Consider the following 22,533-nt stretch of genomic DNA (forward strand, 5'->3'; position numbering starts at 1 on the left):
AAGCAATGCCAGGGAAGCAGCCAGGTCTCACCCTTGYGGCTATGCAGCTGGACACAAATCCCGACAGATAGAACTTTGTTTCATGCAAAGACTATTTGTGTCAGGAGCATTTGATATTTTTCGGGACTTACATTTTGAAGAAGGTAGACTCATTCTGCAAAGGAAGTTCAGAATGATAAATACCAGACTTGCAGCACATTAAAATATTAATATTTAATACGTTTACTAAGCAGTCTCTGTTAGTTTTGTTGTGCATCTATGTAAAATCAACCCCCCCCCCAATTTACATTTTGCTTTCCCTCACTGATCTGATAATCACAACACAGATACAGCTGTAAAGTGCAATGTATGCTTTGGTTTCCTTAACTAAAGAAAGCACTTTGATAATGGGTTTAGCCAAAGATAGGACGCACGTGTTTAAGGACGTTATTCGAACAGATGACCATCTCTTTTTACAGCCGGAGAAAAGCCATGAGCTACTGAACRAAAATGGTTTCACTCTGGTAGCGTAGTGAATTTTAAAGCAGTCCTATTATGTAAATTACGCGGAGAAATTTGGAAGAATTCCACACTGAACAAGGATTCACTATTAAACTAATTAAAAAAAAMCTCAGATCAAGTTTACAATTAAAAAAACAACTAAAAAATAGTTGGCAAACCAGGTAGCAATTCAAATACAAGCTGGCCATTTTCAAAATCTATAAATATTTCCAGAACCATCTTATCAACATAAAAACAGGAAGAAAAGGGGATGGTTACAGGGTTCACACGTCTGCGCAAAAGCATATATAAAGGTAATGTTATGTACATTTTATTTCAATAAAGACATAAGACAAACAGCGTAAAGATGCCCAGATGCCCTAAAGATAAATACATTTAAAAGATTCTCATTAAAATGAATCTGTAGTATTTCTTTCCTGCAAGCAAAATACCTTTCTTTAAATACAAAAAAAATCAGTATTCTGAATTGCAAATGTTTTCACTTTTTTTGCAGAAAATCTGCCATGATGATTTTTTTTTTTTTTAATGAATAAAGATTTTCCACAAAACAGGCTTGCTCTACATGCTATTTTCTTTAAACAGTTCAGTGACACAATGTGCTAGCTACATACACAACAGATAATATAGTAAGAAAACACTCAACCTGATGAAAAGTTAAAATCTTCATTAATACACTGGAAAAAGTTGACATAACTCATGCCTTTTAAAATCAAAAATACAAAAATTAAATGTTTTCCTAAAAAGATTTTCCTTATTTTAAGGACTCATTTGAAAATGAAGCTGCATGTAATTTGTACAATAAAATTGTACAAGTAAACAGGTAATATACATAAAAAATTAATTGACATACTTCTCAATTATCAGTTGTCCACCTTTAATTTCCAATACTGTACTTTCTTAACAAGCATACAAAATATCAAACTTCTCTTTAGAAAAAGTGCCGTTCTGTGACATCTTTTACACAAAAACAGTCCGAGCCTGTGGCGTGTTAATGCAGTCGAGAGGCAACGCATCCTAACTTTTACAAATTATACCTTCCATAAAAAGCCTCCGGAAAAGGAGATTACGCACCATTATAAAAATATCAACCTCTGGGAGGAGCTGCATTAGAGGCGCACGGCTTGGAGACTATTTCCATGGAGCATAGGAAACCACTATGATAGCGGGAGTGTTGGCGCCCCGGCTCGGCGCCCCGGCTGCTACGCCGGCCCTAGCACTGATTGTGAGCAGGAGCGGAACAGCGGGAGCACGGGCCGGGCCCGGGAATACTGGCAGCGTGCACAGCCCGGCACTCGCGGAGGAGGCGGAGGGCAGCGCGAGCTGAACGGCACCGGACCCAGAGCGCCCCACGCCACGTCTCCTCGGCAGGGCGCGCCGGGCTCGCAGGCGGCCCYCGTCCGTCAGCTCCTTGCGCCACTGCAACGTCCTGCCGTCCAGAGCACGTGCCATCACAATGGTTTAAATAGGCTGAATATTCGCAAGTCTTATACTCTTATCTAGCCAGTCTCTTGATTTTTGAAAAGATTTCAACTACAGTAGAATATTACAGAAACAAAATATAAATGCGGTTTTTCTTTTTTTTTTTTTTTCTCTAAATGAAACTTACATGGACTAAAACTAGAGAATATTTTTAAACAAATATACAGTATGCAGGCAGACAAAGCAGGAAAACGGCCATTCAACTGTATAATAAAAAACTAATAAAATTTGGCTATTTCCAGAAAAAACTATGAAGCGCCTCAACTAAAAGGAATGCATAATGAAATTCTAATCTAATACAGGTCAAAAATGTAAAAAGGTTATAAACCTTAACAGGAAAAAATAAAACAACTTTTACTGGCCATTCCTGTTGAAATGAGAATCTTAAAAGTAACAGAAAAGTGGCTACAAACCCACTTAGAGCACCGAACAGAGAGAAAATAAGAGTCCATTTTCAATCTCTGTTATATCATAAAATCCTGTGTTTCTACAGGTCAGACTGCTGGTGGCAGAAACAGAATTCTTTATAAACTGCAGATGTCCTGTACATAAAAAAAATTCCGTTGGAGTTGCACTAGTTCTAAAGACTTTTCTGTTCTAGCCTACCTACCGCGCGGTACTGTATTGTACTGTGTGTATTCCATCTCAGATGTACAAAGTCTCTTTCTGTAACCCTTGATTATTGTTGGGCACCAAAGATAAGAAAAGCAAGACGGGGTACAAAAATGCAAAATTTCAACAGTAATGGCAATGTTTTTGTCTTAGTCCAAAAGGGTCCTGCATTTTCTCCCCCTTCAGTAATTAGACAAAAGGCTTTAATCTGGGGGTAGCAAGTCATGCAAGCGAAATCTGTCTCTGATGTGAGGTCGGACATCTTCATTCTGTGGGAAAAAAGAAAATGACAGGTTTTAAAAGGATAAATATCGYGAAAACTCAGTATTCAACAAGACTCTAACATCGGTATTTTTATATATCAAAATCCACGTATATTTATCGTTAAAGAGGCTTAAAAAATAACCAACTTTCACAATTTTGGAGTATGGCTATTTCCATGCAGAAGATGTGTACAACACGGCCAGCTACAGGCATTATTTAACCCGAGTTCTTACAGACATTCAGCTTCATCACCAATGTCAGAATGYTCCCGTTCTTATTAAAGGCCGGGCAGTGCTGGCACCTACCGTGTGTTCCTGCTCACAGGAAGATTTTAGATAATAAAAAGAAAACGGACATGACTTACAGCACTTGAAATCTCAGCGAATCAGAATCTTAAAATACATGAAAACACTTAAAAGAGCTAATTAGGAAAAGGAGAGGCCAAGTAAAGGAAATACTCACCAGCTCTACAAGTTTCTCCAGAAACGGAATCAATTTTAGGAGTTCATTGTCATTTTTGTCCATGAACCAGCTTTCAATAGGAATTCCATTTGAAAGCTAAAGTAAAATCATGTGTTGTTAATTTTTATCCTGATTTTTTCTGAAAACATGACTTGTGAAATAGCATTTTGGAGAAAAAAATCCAAACTAGCATTTATTAATATGCATTTTTGTGCTAAAGTTTTTATGAAAATTAACTTATAAAATGTCTCATTAGTTTGCATAAATCATTGCCAAAAAAAAACCCATATCAAAGCTGAAATACTTACATAGCACCCACTGCAATAAAGCTAAAACACGGGGTATAACCTGAACACTGAAGCAGACACAACGCGAGTCCAAGCAACTGTCTTGGCAGCCTGGCACTTTGTTTAGAAATGATGACTGGGACATAAAACCGATATCAGCCTGTTCATACAGCAAGTCACTTCTTATGCTCTTGATCAGCTCTTCACAAAAATAACAAAAGCAAGCAAACCAGAGAAATTCATTAAGGATTTCTTTGTAAAATTAAACCAGGCTGACCGCAAAACTTAGGAAAAGGTTACATCAAAATACAAGCTTCCTTTGTGTTCCACCCGAAAGTTTTTTGCCATATCTGACGTTTGCCAATAGCAACTTACATACCTGATAGGCAAAGGCTTGTGGTGAATTGTCAATTATGATCGTTTTTGAAAGATCTCTACCAAGAATGTTTAAATCCTTTATGTAGTTTCCTTGTACACAAACACAATGCTCACGGAATAGTCGATGCCTGTGATTAAATTAAAATACTAATTAATGACATAAATTAGAAAGTCTACATTGCACAGGGACAGGATTAGAAAAAAGTTTTTTCTTCTGTTTCACTCTTCACAAACTGCTTCATTTACAAGTTCCACCACTTTTGAGGTTTTTACTGTTACAGTTACTAGTTAAGGAGATTTTATAGTTATCTACATGTGCGAATAATTGTTTGTTTTGCATTGTTTGCATACTGTATTTAACCAGGAAAGCTCAACTCGCATTTAAAAGCTACCTGCCAACAGGATCTTGCTTTCTCAAGATTTCTCCAGAAGGGCTGACAGAGACCCAAATGCTGCAAGGAGAGCCCAGACTTACAGACGGTGTCTGAAGAGAAACCCATTCCCTGAGCTGGCTGCCTGCCGCTGCTCCCGCCACGGGGCCCGCGGCCTCCCCAGCCCTCGGCTTGCCGCAGGAGGCCGGAGCAGCGAAAACGCGTTCCCTTTTGTCACCTATCGCAGTGGTCAGAGCTTGAAAAACGCCTGGMGGCCAAAACATTCCATCAACTTCTGCCTTTCCAATTAGTCTGCCCACTTCTAATTTATTACAGGAGAAACGCATGGTAAATGCTTGGAGAGAATAGAAAAACCCAGAAAAATGTTGTAAATAAAACAGAAATTTTGATGGTTATCAACTGTAAATACATTTTAAAAATAAAACTGAACTAGGGAGACAGAGTTTTACATTTTCATGTTACAACGCAGTCTCTTTAAGGCTGCTCGTATTTTTAAGCAAAGTTTTTAGGAGCTGTACATAGTGTGCCTAATTTCACAAAGGGGCYGAGCTCCTAATGTTGCCATGGAGGAAAATAAGCCGATGCCTCAGCAGCGAATGAATTTATATATAGCTCGTGAGTCATATGTGCGGAGTGCCTGACAAGCCTACCTTTAGGCTAATGTCACAACTAATCATGCCTTGATGTCAGCTTTCAGTGGCACATGAATCACAAGTAAATTCATGAATCACATGAATTCATTTGAAAATTCTTAGAATACGGTTTGGCCGTACATTTTATTATATTTTTTCCTGTTCCCAACACATTTAAAATTGCTGCCTTGAATCATACAAATTAGATTCTTGCAGTAAGATTTTCAGTGCTACAGACGCACACACTCGCTCCTGTAAGTGCCAATATCGTCCTCGCTCTGCTGGGCTTTGTGATTCAGGCGGGCTCAGGTATCCACACGATTGTGCAGTTCTAACTTTGGATTTTTTCAAACTTTTGTTTGCCCGTTCAAAACACGGTAGCAAATCAGTTTATCAAGGTTCTGCTGTGCCACATAAAAGCAAACAATACTATTGTTCCTGCCCTATAGTGCCTCCGATAAATTACATTAGTGCTTACTGCTATACTGACTTCAGCACAAACACCAATTAGATAAATTACAAGCATTTGGTCTTGTAATAATATGTTTTAAGCACAGCAATCATGTAGATTAAAAATAGTGGCAGTTTACACTCTTAATGAGTTATGATGTCCATAAAATGCTGAGCGAAAACAATAGATGAGTTCTCAGTCAAAATGGTAATTTTATTAAACATTTAAATAAAGCATTTTTTTCCACTCAATAACATTAAAATAAAGTGATGAAGAGAAGCACTTTACCAAAGACCTCTCAAATACAGAACCTACACAGTGCTGACCACAACTAGGTACCATTGCTTACTTCCCTTGCATCCCATTTAGGACGACTCTGAGAAATTCCCTCTTTGCTTTCCTTTTTCTCACCTAACTGTCCCCCTTCTACATGAGAAGAGCAAAAAAAAATCCCATCCTATAATATTTTCTTATGTCTTAAGGAACAGCTAAAAAGTTTTTTTGAGACATGCCAATCTCTTAGAAAGAAACCTCAGCATTAAAGAAAACAAAAAGGAAAAAAAAAATCAAAACAATTTTGCTTTAAAAATCAGAAAAAATGTGATTGAATAAGAAATAAAAGTGTTGACCATGAAGATAACTRTATCATTCATAATCTATAAATAAATCAGATTTCAATATTTTAAGGGTAATATAATCAAAAAAGTTCATTTTCTTTATTCAATGCATGCAATCAAAGGCAGCTGAAACATACATTTGATACCCAAGAGGTTATTTTGAGCAAATTTCAGTGAAATTCTAATGTGGTACAAAAATGAATGGGGAAAGCTTTTAGGCCCCGGAATGCCATGGGAAGCTATTTATCTTATCACCAAGACAACAGTTTAATTGCTTCATTTTTCTCTCTCTCTTAGACTAGACATAAACCCAAGGAATCAGTTTAGCGAGACACACTACAATGAGGAACATTCATAATGCATTTTTCCATTATATTTGTTAGGAAAACTAATTTGCCTGCTTACAACAGGCACGGTCACAATTTTCTATTTTTACCTGACCAGCTGCTTTTTTGGGTCTAATATGTTCAGTAACTTGTCAGCATACACCTTCTTAGAAGCAGTAAAAAGAATGATCTAGAGGATAAAGAAAAACAAACAAAAAATATTTTAGATATAAATATATGAATGTGAATCTRATGTGAAAAATAATTCAAAGGTAGCATTCTTACCTCATAAATCTGAGACATACGTTCCAGGAATTCTCTGAAGAACGGCCGTAACCGGACATAAACCTGAAGCAGAGATGGACTTTAATAAAGATTCAAATTACTTCTGCTATCACTTCTGCTACTAATTACCAGCTTGTAAAGAGTTAGTTAAAATCAACATTCTGAATGAAGTTGGCAGCAAACAGGAACTAYCCCCACAAAAACAGCTTAACAAAAAATTAAATTAGCTGGCCGCCTCTGACAAAGCACCTATAAATGAGAGAGTAAGATGATAAAAACTGGCTCAACAATTTTCCTGGGAAAGCGTATGCAATTAGAAATTATTTAAATGAGAAGTTGGACCATTTCTAACCAAAAAGCTGAAAGGGGCTGCTCTGTCTAAACAAGCTGACTCTGCTTTTGCCAGCCGGGCAGCAAGGTTCGGCTCCCGGATRACGTGTCCAGGGCACAAAGGAAACAGGCGCGGAGCGGCACGTGCCCATCTGTCCCCTCCGGGGCCTGGGCAGCTACGGACACGGTCTGGAGGGGACACTGACTGCAAGGACGGGCCTCTGCGGTCCCAGGCCCAGAGCTGGGCTTGACCTGAGCAGCAGTGATGCCGTGTGCTATGGGTGACAGTGATTACGGGCTGTGGGTGACAGTGACAGCCTTGTTCTGTGCTTACCTGTCTTCTGTTTCAGGGCTGGACCACATATAGAATTAAATGCTTTTGACAAAAGTGGCATTTAAGTATCCAGACAGGAGGAGGATACGGACCTTACTTTAACTGAAACCAAGCTGATTTCAGATTTATCTTTAACTCCAAGTAAATCTCCACAAAGAATCTGTATTTTAACTACAGTTGCGTTATATAAAATGTATACATGAACACAACCAAAAGGACCAGAGGGAAAGAAAAGGGGAACAGTTGCAGTGAATACCGAGTTTCACACTGTCAGTACATGCTGCATTAGRCCTTAGTACCTTAACGGAAGCGCACAGTGAGTAGCTCACTATTTAGCCTTAAATTTAGTTTAGTCAATTCTGTTTGTTCCGAGCACCTGAAGTTCTCACCTAAGTTTACAGAGCGACCAGTAACCGCAGCAWCATCTGCAGCGTTCCTCCTCTAAGAGCAGCAATCCCGAGCATGCAATGTCAGCACATCTGCTAACGGCGCCGTTATTTCACGCCTAAGACCAGCTCCGTGGCCACACCAACCAGCTCCGCTTCCCTTCTGCCGCGAGGCAGCCAGGGCCACCACCGCTACCGAAACGCCGCAGAGCAGAGACCCGACCCGAGGCACCACCTCTCCCGACGGCCACAAGATCTTCGTGAAGACGGCAAAGCTTTTTGAGATAAAGGAATGACGTTTTTTTCAAAAGCGGAGGTATTTGTCCTACTGCAATAATAAACGTAACGAACCAACTCCGAGCATGCAAGTGATGAGATGCTATGTAACACTGGGCTTGTACGTGGTGGTAAATTCAGTGCAAACTGCTCGTTTTGAATGTCTTTTCTGTATGTRGTAGACAGACAATAAAGCCAACATCCTCATTAGTTCAAACCTGCAGCTTTAAGGGAAGGTAGCAACTTTTACATATTTTCGTAGCTTTCCTTTTGAAGAAAAAAAATCCCCAAAGGAGGATATCAACCCAAATTCTTCCAAAGAGCAGATATCAATGATCTTTGCAATCCATATTGTTTTTGCTCATTCCTCCCAGAGTTCAAATGGGATTTTACTGCAGAAAGCAAGTGCCAGAAACTTGGCAGTATGAGTAATGATTTTTTTTTTTTTTTTTTTGCAGATGCCAAAAGGATTATTCTGTTCATGTGACTTTCCAGAGTAAATATTTACTTTATCGGGACCTAAATCTTACTCTTCAAAAATAAGACAGTCACATAGCGGATATCAACATTTTCACTGCATGCGAGGTAATAACTGGAAATAAAAGTGGCAGAGGAGGAAGATGTTTGGGTCAAAGGCTTCTTCAAGAGCTTGGTTTCAGCTCAACAGGCCTGTTCTGCTATGGAAGAAACAGATGTCAGTTCAGAAACACTCTCCTTGACACCTCTCCTACAAATGCTCCCTGCACCCAGAGCRAAAAGCTAAGGTATCTGCCAATGCTTCAAGTGTCACTAACGAAGAACAATATTTTCTATATGATTTACTGTTCTTTTTCCATCTAATTTGAACGATATTCATCACAACAGCCAGTTTAAACCCCATCTGAATAAATGAGAGAATAGTAATGGTTTCCTCAGCAGGAAGAAGTTTGGGTTCCTCAAGCGTACCTGCCTTTTCCAGTTTGTTTCTCTGGATCTGTTTAGTTYGTAGGTAAATGCAGTAAATGCATTACAAGATAATACATTATCTTGTTTAGTATCTATTTTAGATCACTGACAGACTTATAAGTGATTATCTATGAATCTTAAGTTGCCAAATTATTTTGTTTCCCTGAGAATTTTGTATAAGAAAGCAAAGAAAGCAAGCAGGAGATTCAGGAAAAGTGATTTCTTTTTGGAATACGTATTTCTAATTATGTCTTAAGTATGTATTTCTACACACACCCACAAATATAATTTAAGTAACATCCTCAATGGCAGATTCACTGCTCTGTTCATAGTGCTTTCTGACACAGTGGCACAACACAAGGCAACCCGAATAGTGGAGCCAGCTGCGACGCGCAGACACGGCGCTGTGGTGAGCCAAAGCAGCGCAAATCAGAGCAAAGGACACCCGCTCTTCCTCTCTGCCTCATCTTCCTCTSCCTTCCACATCCTCCCCATACTTTGCCTTTTTCCTAGTTGTTGGTGCCAACGTTCCAAGTTTCTCCCTTTCCTTCTCAAGTGCAAGACTCAGTGTAACCCCGCAAATACAGGGTCCCTTTCAGCCTGCAGCCGCAATTCCCTCCTCCCCTGTTCTCCTGCCCGCCTGACTCTACTGCCAACAAATTCTAACTCTCCATCACTTCCCACTCCTGCTCTCTGTTGAGTAGATCTAACGTGAAAAAGCTTTGTAAAAATATATAGGGAAGTCTAATAATAATTTCCACCATTTTAATAACAAAGTTTATTCGGTCACAGAGATAGGACATCACTAACTTCCAAGTGACTCATTCCAGCTGCCACAAATACATAGAAAAATCTTTTCAAATTTTTGCCTCATTATTTCCAAGGCATCAAACAGTCAATGTTCCAAATCCATACTGTCTTTCAAGCAATGCCCAACAGTTGCCCCCAAGAGGCTCCGGGGGCAGCTGGGGCTCTTCCCCGGCCCGCGGCAGGCAGCAGCTCCGGCCTCGAGCAGTGTGTGTGAGAGGGAGCACTCATCATATCATCTTTCAGGATCTGCTAAWCAAGGAGCTTCTGGCTTACTACAAATCAATAAACATTTCATCCCAACAAAACCTACACTTCAAGATACAGCAGCCACAAGTTTACAATGATTTCTTACTATACACGGAGTTTGGGGTCTGTATTGGGGGGAAAAAACCTCTCATGGACCAAAAGAAAATTTTTAGAAGAAACATTTTTCAATTAATGTCCTGATATTTACATGCAAGTTCCCCAAATGTGTTCCATTTCAATAAATAAATAAATAAATACTGGAAGGAATAATTATTTTCATGCATTAAGAGGCATGTATTCCACTTAGTGTAAAAACCTGTGAAATTACAATAGTGAAATATAGCTCTAGTGAAATACAGCCACTGTGGTACCCAAAATAAAGGTGGGCGCAGTCTTTGGCTGCCGTGGGGATGGGATATACGCARTGCTGCATTGGGTAACCCAGAGCAGACCCAGACAGGTCTGCAGCACCTTCCAGGGGCCACCACGGCCCAAGTGAGCTATTGTGTGACAGGTCGGTGAGGACGTGTTTGAACTCAAGACCTTGGTTAAAACATCTGCATTTTGACTAAGGGGGGGTTGGAGCGGGAAGGGACCCMTAGAGTCCAGGCCCCTGCTCCACAGGGACACCCGGAGCACGGGGCAGCCGGTCCATCCCGGCGCGCTGGCAGATCTGCAGAGCAGGAGCCTCCGCAGCCTCCCTGGGCAGCCTGGGCCGGGGCTGGGCACCCTCCCACCAAACAAGCTCTTCCTCACGGGCACGTGGAGCTGCCTGCGCTGCAACTGGCACCCACGGCCCCTTGTCCTGTCCCTGGCCACCACCCACAAGAGCTTGGTCCCTTCCTCCCTCCATCCTCCCCCTGGGTACTTGTACACATTAATACTCAGGCTTTCTGTCCCTTCAGCAAAACTGAGCTTGGGCTGCATCTCTGCAGCCCTCCAGAGTAAGGCCACCAGCCTAAGCAAAGGAACAGCCACATTTCCAAGCCATTGCAACCCAAACAAATCATGATGAAAACCTCTTAATTGAGTAAAAAGATCCGGTTTGTAACAAGATAAAGATCTCAACATAAAAACATTGAAATAAAATCTAACGTCTGCAGCCGAAGAGCTGAACATTTATTCCTGCTTTCCAGGCAGGAGCAAGATAGCACTCAACAGATACTATCTAATAATATTTGAACTTTGAAAAGGCTGCGTTTTTACTACACACAAAACTTAACCACTGGCACAGTTCAGAAAGTTCTCAAAGGAGAAAAAACACACACAAATGAACCAATTTATCTTTGCAAAATTCCGAGGGAGGTCGGCACAACTGCATCCATTTTACAGGACTCAGGACCACATTCCAAGMGACTTATGCAAAGGTTAAAAACCCTCTGGAAGCGTTGGAATTGCCCTGTAACTTTGGCGCTTCCAGAACACTGCTCTGAGCTCATACACTGAATAGCTTTTCCTCTTCTGCACAACTCATGATAAGTTCTGTGAATCAACTTAAAAACAAACGCTATTTTTAGGAACCTCTCTTAAGAGCAGATCTTCACTTACACTCACTGAAATAAAGAGCAACACAGCTGAGTTTCGGGACTTGGAAACTTGTTGCTTGACTCATAGGGCAATGAAGTTTAGGTGTATTTTATATTAGATATTTCAGTACCCAGGTCAATCTGATTCCTACTCTTGCTGTATCCTTTTATGGCCAATTCTGGAGCATCTTTTTGAGTAAGTGCCAACTTCATCATTACACTGTTAACAGCAAGAGCATGGGTTCAGTACCTTCTACTGGTTTGATACCTTCAAACGGGTAGGGAAATTTAAATATGAACTCAGGTTTGCAATTGCATTATTAGTCAGATTTAATGTCACAAAAATAAGGCATTCAGTAGGAAAATGAATACTGGAGTAGTTTCTTACTTTTTCTTAACAAATATATAATTCTTTTTCTACTATTTCTGGAAAACCTACATGAAAGCGTTAGATATTTTCATACTAATGGAAAGCACCTTCAGAAACGCATCTTTCACAGCAGGTATTGTTTTCAGTGGGTTGCATTATGCAATAGCTTATATATAGTAACTTGCTGGCTTCTACTTTGCTCAGACAGCCCCGTGTCTGCTTCCCGTGGCCAACTGAAACGACTTGCAGAACGAAATTTGGAGATGTGACATTAATACAGGACTATACAAAGGTCAAATTGATAAGCAAAATAAACAAACAATCACATTTCAAATGTGAAAAAAGAGCTAATCATTGATTAAGAACACTAAAGAGTAAGTAATGTCAACTAATTTCTGCTCCTAGCAGAACATGAATTTAATTGTGTCATTAAAACACTTCAGAGTCTTGCTTATTGTCCGGGGCATAATAAGAGCTGGAAGTTCTCAATGCTGTGAGGTCCAAGCAGCACAGTGACGAGGGCAGCGCGCTCACTGAAGTTACTGTTCGTTGGCAATCCTAGCCTAGASAGCTAAGACAAAACTTGGACTTGATTAATCACTTTACTGTATAAAGGCTATTAGGGCTTCTGTGCATTGCTGGTCAATAGAGACTTCCATGTCTTGTAAGTCACTCTTTCCATTGATTTCAACTTCATGAAGGCAAAATCCTGGTTAGATCTTAGCTACTCTCATTTGAAAAGCAGACATCACTAAAAGGACCACAGTTATAGAGAAAATGCTAAAATCACACTGACATCTCATAAGAGAAGGAAGGGAAAAAAGGAAGCTTTATCTTTCTGATTCTGCTAGCATAGGAAAGACCCTCCGAAGAATTAATTCTAAGACTTTCTAATTTCAGCCTGGAGAAAACTGAGCGTGACCATCACCAAATCAGAGATAAGAAACCTATATTTWAAAAAAATCAGCTTTTCAAATCTCAAGGGTTTTTATATGCAACAGTGAAGAAGAACATTTTTAAAATCAYGAAAAATACCTGGACAAGTGTCCTTCTAAGGTGCCTGATGACTGGCTCATTCTCCAAAGATACTACAGTGGGGTCCAATATGGTGCGAACTACATGGTGGGGAAGCTGTTGCTACTCCCAGGTACATCACCCAAAAGGACCTGAGAACAACAGCCYGGGTCAGTGCAGCATCTCTGGCAGTTGCTGGAAGAGAGCTCCTCCTTCCCATGCTTGTTCCTCTCGGGTATGTCAATTTAAAACACGCAAAACTAAGAAAACCTCCTGCTGCAGGGCAAAAAGCTAACCATCTAGCAGTCCACAAGACAATCAGGATCCGCTCCAGTCACCAAGCGGCCTCTGGGAGCAGGAGGAAGACCTGTCGCTGGCAGCGGGTACAGCAGGGCTAAGCACTCGGACAGAAGCTACGTAACGGCAGGCTCCGAAGAGGTAAGGACCGACTGACCAGGCTGGCCCGGTGCTCCCCGTGCCGGCGATGAAGCCACGAGTCCCGAGGGCTGCCGGACAAGGGCAGGAGATCCCGCAGCGCTCCTGCCCGTGCCTGCGGTGAGGAYGGCTCTGCACAGCCCACGGGCAGCTCTCCACCGCGCCAGCGCCCCGCAGTGCCACAGCGAGGCCATGGGCACGCGCCACTAGCTGCAGCACCGCAGAACGCACAGCTCCCTGCCTGCACTTCCCAATGCACACGGCCCTTGAAACGCCACACGGATTCATCTTTCTTTAGACAAGGCAACACGGATACACAGCAAGACTTCATACGTCAAACAGAACAAAAGGTAGGTATTTTTCTACGCATGCCAATTACCTGGTAAATTACATCTTGAAAAAGGACTGGAAAAGTGAGTGCAGCATCTTCTAATTCATTTAGACTACAGTGCACTAACGTTTCATCCTATTAAAAAATTTAAAAGATTAAATTAAGAAAAAATACTGAAAACGGAATTTGCATTTTTATGCWCTTTTTAAGGTAAGTTTATTTAGTCTGTAAAATTTTGTTTTGTGCAATCACTGTTAAGWTTTGCAAAAGAATTCTAAGAAAGAATTATACATTTAATTATTTTAGCAGTTTTTGAAAAAATTCGCTAAGGATTGTGTGCCAGTGGCAAACTACAAAAAGATGTTTTAATACTGCAGGCCATCCTGCCATCCTGTTCAAGTCTACATCCTATATCAACTCATACGATCACAAGAGGACATGCCAATTTATACAGCTCAGGATAAAGCAATGCTTCTGACATCATTAACAATGTCTGAAGCAGCTTCCAAAACACACGGATAAAGGATTCTAAGGGCAAATGCATTTTCTAAGAACATTTAAGAAAGTGGATTTATTTGTGACCTCTGAGAATAACCATGTTCTAAGATTATAAGATTCATTCTCTGTCAATTTTGATACAAGTCCATGTGAAGTGGAATTTTCATATTTATTACATATTTTTTCCCCCAGGATAGTTTTAGGAAAGCTTTATGGGGACAGGTAACTTTTTTCAAGATGACAAAAACTTTAATTTTGTTTTTTGAAGCAAGATGGGAAATATTTAACAAATACAGCAGGCATCCTATTCTCGCTACTACCAAATATATTTTTTACGTAGTATCTTTAMTAAGAAATATTATGAAAGTTGTAACATTCAACAGGTCTTTTAGTTTAAAGACCATATTACTAATTTCAGCAATAAATAAAATAAATTCAGTGCCACTTAACTCTCCTCCTACTTTTGCTATGTGTTTATGAACATATTTACCAAGTCTAGAACTAATGAGAACTCGGGTGTGCTTCTCGTTTTCAGTGGAAGAGCTGGCTTCCTGTTAAGTTGTTCTTCTGTTAGTGGTGGAACATGCTTGATGAAATAGTATCTGAAAAGAGAACAGATTTAGTTGTAGAAACGTATGCACACTTATTGGTGATGTTGTAAACCAACTAAGTATTTTAAATATTTAAGGCTGCATAAGAAATAACTTAAAAAGAAATACTACAAAAAAACAACCAAACAAAAAAAGTATTTTAGGAGTTTTCAGGGTTCATTAATRTAATGTAAGAAAATGTACCAACTTTAAAAAAAATTTCTTAAAGCACTATCCAAAATGATGAAATTAATATTTTCAATTCAAATATTAGCACTTACGGATCAAAGACTTCCCAGTCTTCTTCATAGGTGGCTTCTGCATGAGCTGATGAGTAGCCACTGTCTGGAGATACTGGTGCTGAAATTCAATGAAAATGACCAAAACGAACAAAAAAACCACAAACACACACAAACAAAAACAAACAACRACAACAAACATAAGAGCTAGTCTTATTAGTGCAGTTTTTACACGTGAAAATGTGCACTTGATGCAGAAGTCCTCGGAAGAGCAGTGCAGGGTGCCCCTCGCGGAGCCGGCGGCTCTCGCCTCCCGCCGAGGAGCGGGAGCGCCGGAGCGGGATGCGCCGGGTCAGCCGCCGTACTGGCGGGCAACCTACTGCCTGCAGAGCAGCCCTCATAATTAAATACCCAAATGTGGAGGGTCTACGTAACTCTCGGATGGTGACCTTCCACAAAGAGGTGAGGCTGGGTTTCAGGAATACAGTTTTGGGGCCATAAACAAGTGTGGTGATTCTGCTACAGAAAGCTGGAGGGGCAATGCAAGATCTCTATTTCTTATTGATCTCACCGTACTACTAGAAGAAACCAATATGTTGCAGATTTCTCTTCTGTGATGAGCAAATCCAGGGCATGCACTTCTAATACAAGCACAGGGCACTAGCTTAAATATTAATAAGACTGCCTGACTCCTGGAATCACTGGTTTAATTTGGAAAAAAAAAAAAAAAATAGCGATTATCTCAGTTATACCAGAAGTGGGTGAGACCTGCCTGCAAAAACTGGTTTTGGCGTTGAAAAGGGCTTTGTCTATTAATCACTAAAGAACGATATTAACAGTTTTGGCATGCCTAGGCAAATATGAAATACCTATTTATACAAAACGCAGGCAGTAGCATTTCCTTAAGCATCCAAATTACACATAGCTTCAAGAATTGAACTGAAGGGAAAACAAGCCCAAACCATTTCTTACCTGTAAGCGGTGGCAGATCACGATCGTTCGTCTCCTCCGCTTCTTCCAAACCATTGTTGACGACAGATCTGACCTGCACCGCTTGGCTCGTGTAGGCTGCTCCATTGGTCGATGTAGCAGTGCTTGTCGTAATCTCATCTACCTGTTCCATATCAAGCTGCTTGACTATCTCTTCAGCCTCAACAGCCTGTCCTGGCGAATCTGATCCTGATGTTCCTGAGGGAAGATTTCAGTAAACTCTTGGTCGTTATCGTTAAAATGAGTTATGTACTGGAGTACTATAGGCATTATTAAGCAAAAAGAAAACGTGTTTCAGAATAACTGAAGGCAGCCTTCCTTAACTCGGACTTCAAAACAGAAAACAGAATAAAAATAAATGTGTTTGGGAAAAAGAATTCTGTACGTTCCCCCCTCCCTAAATAAGAGGTACAGTGCTGTATACTTATACATAGGAAAGAAATGTCCTAAGGAATATAAACATATTGCTTCTTTTATTAATGAGCCACCCTTAGAAGAATTACAAAGGGCAGCAGTAACTCCTGGTCTGTAAATTAGAAGAAAAAGTGTACTGCCCCCTCAAAACAGCTTTTCAGCTTAAAAAAAATATATAAGTTATATTTACCATTTTTATTTGCTGGTGAGAAAAAATTGAAGACAGGGGAAAAGATGGTGCCCAATAATGTAGTTCGTGGGGGACTGCCAGTAGCAGGATTATCTTCTAATTTCCCATTTTGCTTTACATGTTGGTTTGTCATTTCATAACTTGCAGCTTCTGTAAAAGAAAAAATATGAAATGTAGTAGCGTGTTTCTCTTTTTATGATTTACATCTCCCTCCTTTTATTATCATTTTCATTACAGGAAAGATCATTGTTGCTCATAATTCCCCTTGATAGGTAGATAAATTAACCTGAGTATTTCATTTAAAAAACAAAAATTCAGTATCAATATAAAACAAAAATGCTGATTTTCAATGCTATCTTAAGTGATAACTTCTACAAGCAGTAGTTTTTATAACAAGCTATATTTTAACAAATAATAGTTAATACTAAGTTTAAGAATAAGGTGAAATCCTTTCTACAGGCTTGATGAAGTACAGCCTTCACACTAACAGGTGCTGGGGGGCTGCGGTGGAGTGAAATGGGAAGTGTTAGCAGGTTCAATGGCTCAACCTCGACACTAGCAAGATCAAGCAAGAACATAGCGAATTGTTCTGCATATATTATACACACACATATGTATAAATGTGAATATGCACACAGACACACACATAACTCTTAAGTAAAATAATTAGTTATCACAGCTAATGGAATTAAATAAATCTTCACATTGCAATTAAAAGGACAACAATTAAGGCTTGCTATAAATGTGCACATTTGTGTACATAAATGTAGCTCCTACTTCTAAACTGCTACCTCATGGGTGAAATGCAGGACATAATTCAGAGGCTGGAACGAGAGAGAAGCTATTTGCTACACAGCAGTAAGTCTTTGCGATGCCTGTCCGTACGGAGGCGAGCGAATGGGTGTTGAGCCCGAGCTCGGGACGGTTGTGTGAGCTGAGCCTGTGGAGCGGCACGAGCGCCTCGCTCCTCGCAGMGCGTCAGGTAGGCGTGGGGAGCGCCCCTGCAGCTCAGCCCTCACCAGCACCGAGCATCTTACCATGAACGTCACACCACTGCAGCAGCAAAMGGCTTGAGTGTGGTCTGTGCGCACAGCTCAGGCCTCTGGTTAACCGAACAGCCGCTGCCTTCGTCGAGCACYGTGTGTGCACGTCCCTCTCAAGCAGGTGAAGCCATTCTCTCCAGCAGGCCCGCACTGGAAAAGCCTCCCCTGAGTCACAGGCCATCCTCAGCACGTGTGTAACCCTCTGACAACAGCCACACTCCCTCACGCTGTCRTCTCTCCATCTACCTACTTAGACATCTCTCCATCCTCTATTTACTTAACAGTTTTACAGGTCTTGCTGGAAGATACAATCTCCGAGATCTCAGCTCACTGACTAACTTGGTGGAAACAAGACAGCAGGAAAYGGAGAATGAAGGGCTAGGGACAGCACAATAATCACGTAAGACAAAAAGTCTAATAAAAGGGGTTTTGAGTTAGGCTTAGAACCACTGCTTACGCTATGAATTGCATCAAATATTTCATCCAATACTTGAAGTATCCAAGTATCCAAGTAAATGATTAGGATATTTACAGACCTCCATTCACTTGACTTTTCCGCCTTACTCGAGAGATCTGTTTGTTAGGCTTTTCTCCTGTTTGAGGTGTGGATGTGATCAAGTTGTTATCTATATCCCGTTCAATTCTACTTCTTTTTGCAGGATTTTCTCTTTCTTCCTTAAAACAGAAAAAGGAGAGAAAAAAAAAAGAAGAAGAAACATGCTTAGTGAAAATGCCTCTTTTCTCTACTGAATGCTACCAGGAAAGGTTTCCTGTTAGGGAAAGTTAAAAATGTTAAAAACGTGGGTTATAATCCAGTGATTCTCCTTACCTCCAGGTAAATGACTGTTCTCTGTGGCACTTACATGAACGACTTGGCTCTGGCAGAATCGGGTATTTTTGCATATTTTTTTGTGCATGAGTGTATGTGTAGGCACACATGTTTAAGACCAATTTCTCTCCCCCTTTCTCCAAAGCACACACTACATCTTAATAAAACAGCAACCTAAAATCTGAAGCATGAATGTCTGGAGTACATTGAAATGTAAAGTGTGAGACAATGCAAAATAAATGGAAATAAATAATAGCAAGGCCACAGAGCACAGCTAAGTCAATTAAATTTTCAATTTTAGAATTATCACAGTACCACTCCAGGTCATGAGTTAGCAAAAGCCTTGAGATCATCCTGTTACCATCAGCATTTCATTACGAACATCTTAGTTGGCTTCTTCTATAACCAAATAGCTCTGATGTATTTTTTAAATTTTTATTTGTTTAAGGAACATTCTCAGTAAGCCACCCTCATAATATCTGTTAATTGAATTACGACTGCTGTCAGAATTGGCACATTTCAAAGTCAAGGCCCAGAAGGATTCGCAGCGAGACCCAAATGGCCAAACCCGCGGTCCTCGCACGGATGCGAACATACCCACAAAGGGACTCCAGCCCACGGAGCCCAYCGCCAGGAGCGCCGCGTTCCCATGGCAACCACGAGGGACTTTGTTAAGTCACCAGCGCTCCTGATACCAGCCCGGGTATCAACAAACACCACGGCGGGCTGCGGTCCGGAGCCTCTCCCGGCTGCTCCAAACCCGGACAGGGAGCAAGGGGGAATGGGAGGAAAAACCAGGACAGAATGGAGGGGGAAAAAAAAAAGGAATTCACGTTTGTGGGAGAAGAGGAGAACAAGGAAGGGAGAAAGTTAACTAAGCCTTAAAGAGGAAAACAAAACAAAAACCAGACACATATTTCTCTTATCTGAAAATTCCAATGTAAAATGTTTTGCTTAGATTTCTGCATGTTGTTCCACGGTTGTGCAGCCAAAATGCTGCMCGACTGTGCTGGGATACAGATGCTAGAATGTAAAAGAGATTAATTGTCCTGTTTAATGAACCACGACAGGTAAGCAGTTGGAAGCATTTACTTCTACTGAAATATTTCCATGTCAGTATATCTCTATATTCCAATAACAGGAATGAACACATGCTAATAAAGTTTAAATTTCACTATATTTTTTGTCAATTTAAGAATAAATTGTTACTTTAATTAAAATTACTTCAACTACAGCTTGTTAAAAATCTTAATATTTAAATTCAGAAAATCATTTTGAATTTAAAGCATAATTGTTATTTACCATATACTTCATCTGAGTTGTTTTAATATAACTTTTATATATTCTTTAAAATTCACAGTTTATATTCTTTAAAATTTACATTTTACAATTTACATTCTACATAATTTCAATATCTGGATGCTGGGAGTCAGGAAAGGTGTTTTTTTTTTACTATTTATAAAAAATAGATAAAAATTAGAGATTTCTAAAGCAATTGCAAGGCTGCATTCAGCCTGCTGAAGTAACRTGTTCAACTCTCCCTCGAAAGCGCCTCTGAGCAGGTTTTGCAGGGCTGGCGCGCGGCTGAGCCCGGACGGGTTAAAGCGGAGCCGCTAGGTGGGGGCACACGCTGCAGGGTGCCCGAGCGGGCGCGCCGCTGCCCGCCTGCCCTCCTCGCCATCCTGCACGGTTTCCGGCAGCGATGCTGACATTACACTGCAAAGCTGCGCTTACTGACCCGCTTTACTGAGCTCCTTGCACAGGGAATCCCCAAACTCAAAGGAATATTTGAGCTGTATTTGAAAAGGCACTGAATTCATTATTCCACATTTTCACAAAGAATCACATTAGTAATAAATCCTATAATTTATTGGATTGTCTTAAATCTATCTAATATATCTACCATGGGCTCCAGTCGGTTTTGCAGGTTTGAAGTTATAGATATTTCTAGCTTTCCAATTCTTTGCAATAAGATTCTGCTTCCAAATGAATATCATCTATATCCTTTTAWTTATTCTCAATAAAAAGATTTTTAATAAATTGAACTGAGTATGAGCCAATGCAAAAACACAAAAGGAAGGCGGTGAGGCTGTACCTTGGGTGTGCTTCCTTTGATAAGCTTTTTGATGGAGGACAACAAGCCCGCGTCATTTTTCTGTGGTTTTGCCCCGCCGACAGGTAAGCTCTCCTCCACCTCCGAGTGTTTCCTCTTGGCGCGCAGCGCCCGCTGCGTGTGGATCGCGGTCGACTGCTGAGAAGCCTTCCGCGTCCTCAGCCTCATTTTCACGTGCACCACATGTAAAGCTACACAGGGAGAAACCAAGAGCGCTAAGTCAATGAAGAAACCTACTGCATTTCACATCATCGAAGAATTATATAATACTGACACGGTACTGATGCACTGAGCATTTATATACGCACACATATATATCTATACACACACATACATGCTCGAATTTAAATGAAGGAGAGCTATTTAAATTAAGGCATATCACTGGCAAAAGCAAATGAATATAYGCTGCCCAAGAACACAAAGCACATGAAAGTTTAGCTAATTATTCCGATGTTATTAACACTGAGCTGAATTACTATTTACCACAGTGAATTAGGAGTTAAGTAAATGAGCAGTAAAAATATAATGGAACTTTGTACAAAGCTGTAAACCACATTTATTGCAATACATTATTTATATATTTTGAAGAACTGGMAAACATCCTACAATGTGACTTGCAAAATATTCTGATGAGAAATAGGAGACTGCCACTAAGTGAGTACAAATTAAACAAAATCATGCTAAAAATAAACATTTGTGCAAAGGACTAGAAAAAATAAACTGTGAAACACAGAAAGAAGACTGACACTAGTGAAATTCCAATCTGAGAGGGAAAGTATTACTTAAAATAAGTTACCTAATCTTTTCTAGAGTAGCAACAAAAATTAAAGAGACAAAGCACGATGCAACGCAATGCATGTCAGCGGCGTGTCCGTATTTGTGCAGCACGGAGCCGCTCGGCTCGCCCAGCGCTCCTGCCAGMGCTCTTTGGCTGCCTGCACATCCTGGGTATCAAGCCTCAAGTTATAAATAGCGCTAATGGACTTAGCAACAGGCCCCTGCAATCCTCTCGGTGACAAAGTTTGCTCTCCTACTGCTCGGTGCTTCTGGCCGCGTGCGGTTCCTACTCGAACCCCACGCGTTCCGTCTTTGAAATAAGCATTAAAGTCCAACACTTAACGGAGCCACGATAGCCGAGCCCGAGGGGGTGCCTGGCCCCGCTGGGTTCCAGCCCGCGCGACGGGACGGCCGCAGCGCTGCACCTCTGCGAGCATCACTTGCAAAGTTCATTCCGAAGCCTTGCGCAGCCTCACGAGTCCGGAATCGTTTTAAAACATTCACAGCAAGTATACCAAATATTTAAAATTGAAGCCGTAGTTCTGTATTACCTGCAGATCTTAAACTCCTGAAAAAAGTCCCAAATTCCTTCTACATTATATAAAAAAGAGAAAGAAAAAAAAAAAAAAAGGAAAGTATCAGTTGAAAAGGGAATTTAAACATTGCATCTCATTCTTTAGAAGAAAAAAAAATGGCAAAATGCTAATTTCATTACAGAATTAGAGAGCTAAGGAGAGTGAAGCAATGAAGGAGCTATYAGGAAGCAGGTACCGCTGCAGTACGTTCCACCTGCCCGAGCTCCTGCACTCCAGAGTGGCCGTCCTGAAACACGGTCACTATTCTGTGGCACGGGCAGCCGCTGGAAAGAAATGCCAGGGGACAACCTCCATTCTGCTCTACTCCTAAACAAGAGCAGACCTCTCTGCAGTCCTCGGTTAGTGATGATTTATTTCCCTGCTACACAGGGTACAGCTGCTGGATGTACTATTCCACAAAACCATTAAGAGAAAAATTTGGTGTGCMAAGTATGAACAGTTTAAGGTTTTTTGATACAGCAGAAAGTTTAAGATGGTGAAAGAACAGTAGTGATGAACCACAGGAAGATACTAGTGGCCTGAAAACTTTAAATGACAGCGTTGGACAACTACCACAATTAACTTG

The 22,533-nt window shown here is 40.7% G+C and overlaps 1 protein-coding gene across 1 annotated transcript; it reads right to left on the reverse strand.

Annotated features, from left to right (window-relative positions):
- Positions 1 to 626: 626 nt before the first annotated feature.
- CTDSPL2 (CTD small phosphatase like 2) lies at positions 627 to 20,783 on the reverse strand. The gene is made up of 12 exons (XM_026040530.1): positions 20,578 to 20,783; positions 18,190 to 18,328; positions 16,611 to 16,760; positions 15,989 to 16,204; positions 15,059 to 15,137; positions 14,678 to 14,789; positions 13,738 to 13,824; positions 6,687 to 6,749; positions 6,512 to 6,591; positions 3,985 to 4,111; positions 3,319 to 3,414; positions 627 to 2,861 (listed from the first exon to the last, which is right to left on the reverse strand). Exons 1-12 carry the CDS (start codon positions 20,761 to 20,763, stop codon positions 2,796 to 2,798), a joined length of 1,401 nt encoding a protein of 466 aa, XP_025896315.1. The 5' UTR covers positions 20,764 to 20,783; the 3' UTR covers positions 627 to 2,795.
- Positions 20,784 to 22,533: the final 1,750 nt, after the last annotated feature.

The sequence above is a fragment of the Nothoprocta perdicaria genome, unplaced genomic scaffold (genome assembly GCF_003342845.1).
Source record: "Nothoprocta perdicaria isolate Ctin4 unplaced genomic scaffold, notPer1 scaffold_26, whole genome shotgun sequence".
Taxonomy (NCBI): domain Eukaryota; kingdom Metazoa; phylum Chordata; class Aves; order Tinamiformes; family Tinamidae; genus Nothoprocta; species Nothoprocta perdicaria.

Bases quoted from the DNA above. Each gene is read 5' to 3' on its own strand.
- CTDSPL2 (XM_026040530.1), bottom strand. From the start codon at position 20,763: ATGAGGCTGAGGACGCGGAAGGCTTCTCAGCAGTCGACCGCGATCCAC. The intron at 6,750-13,737 runs GTAATTGGCATG...TCTCTGCTTCAG, and splicing joins TTCAAGATGTAATTTACCAG to GTTTATGTCCGGTTACGGCC. The intron at 4,112-6,511 runs GTAAAAATAGAA...ATTTAATCACAG, and splicing joins CCAAAAAAGCAGCTGGTCAG to GCATCGACTATTCCGTGAGC.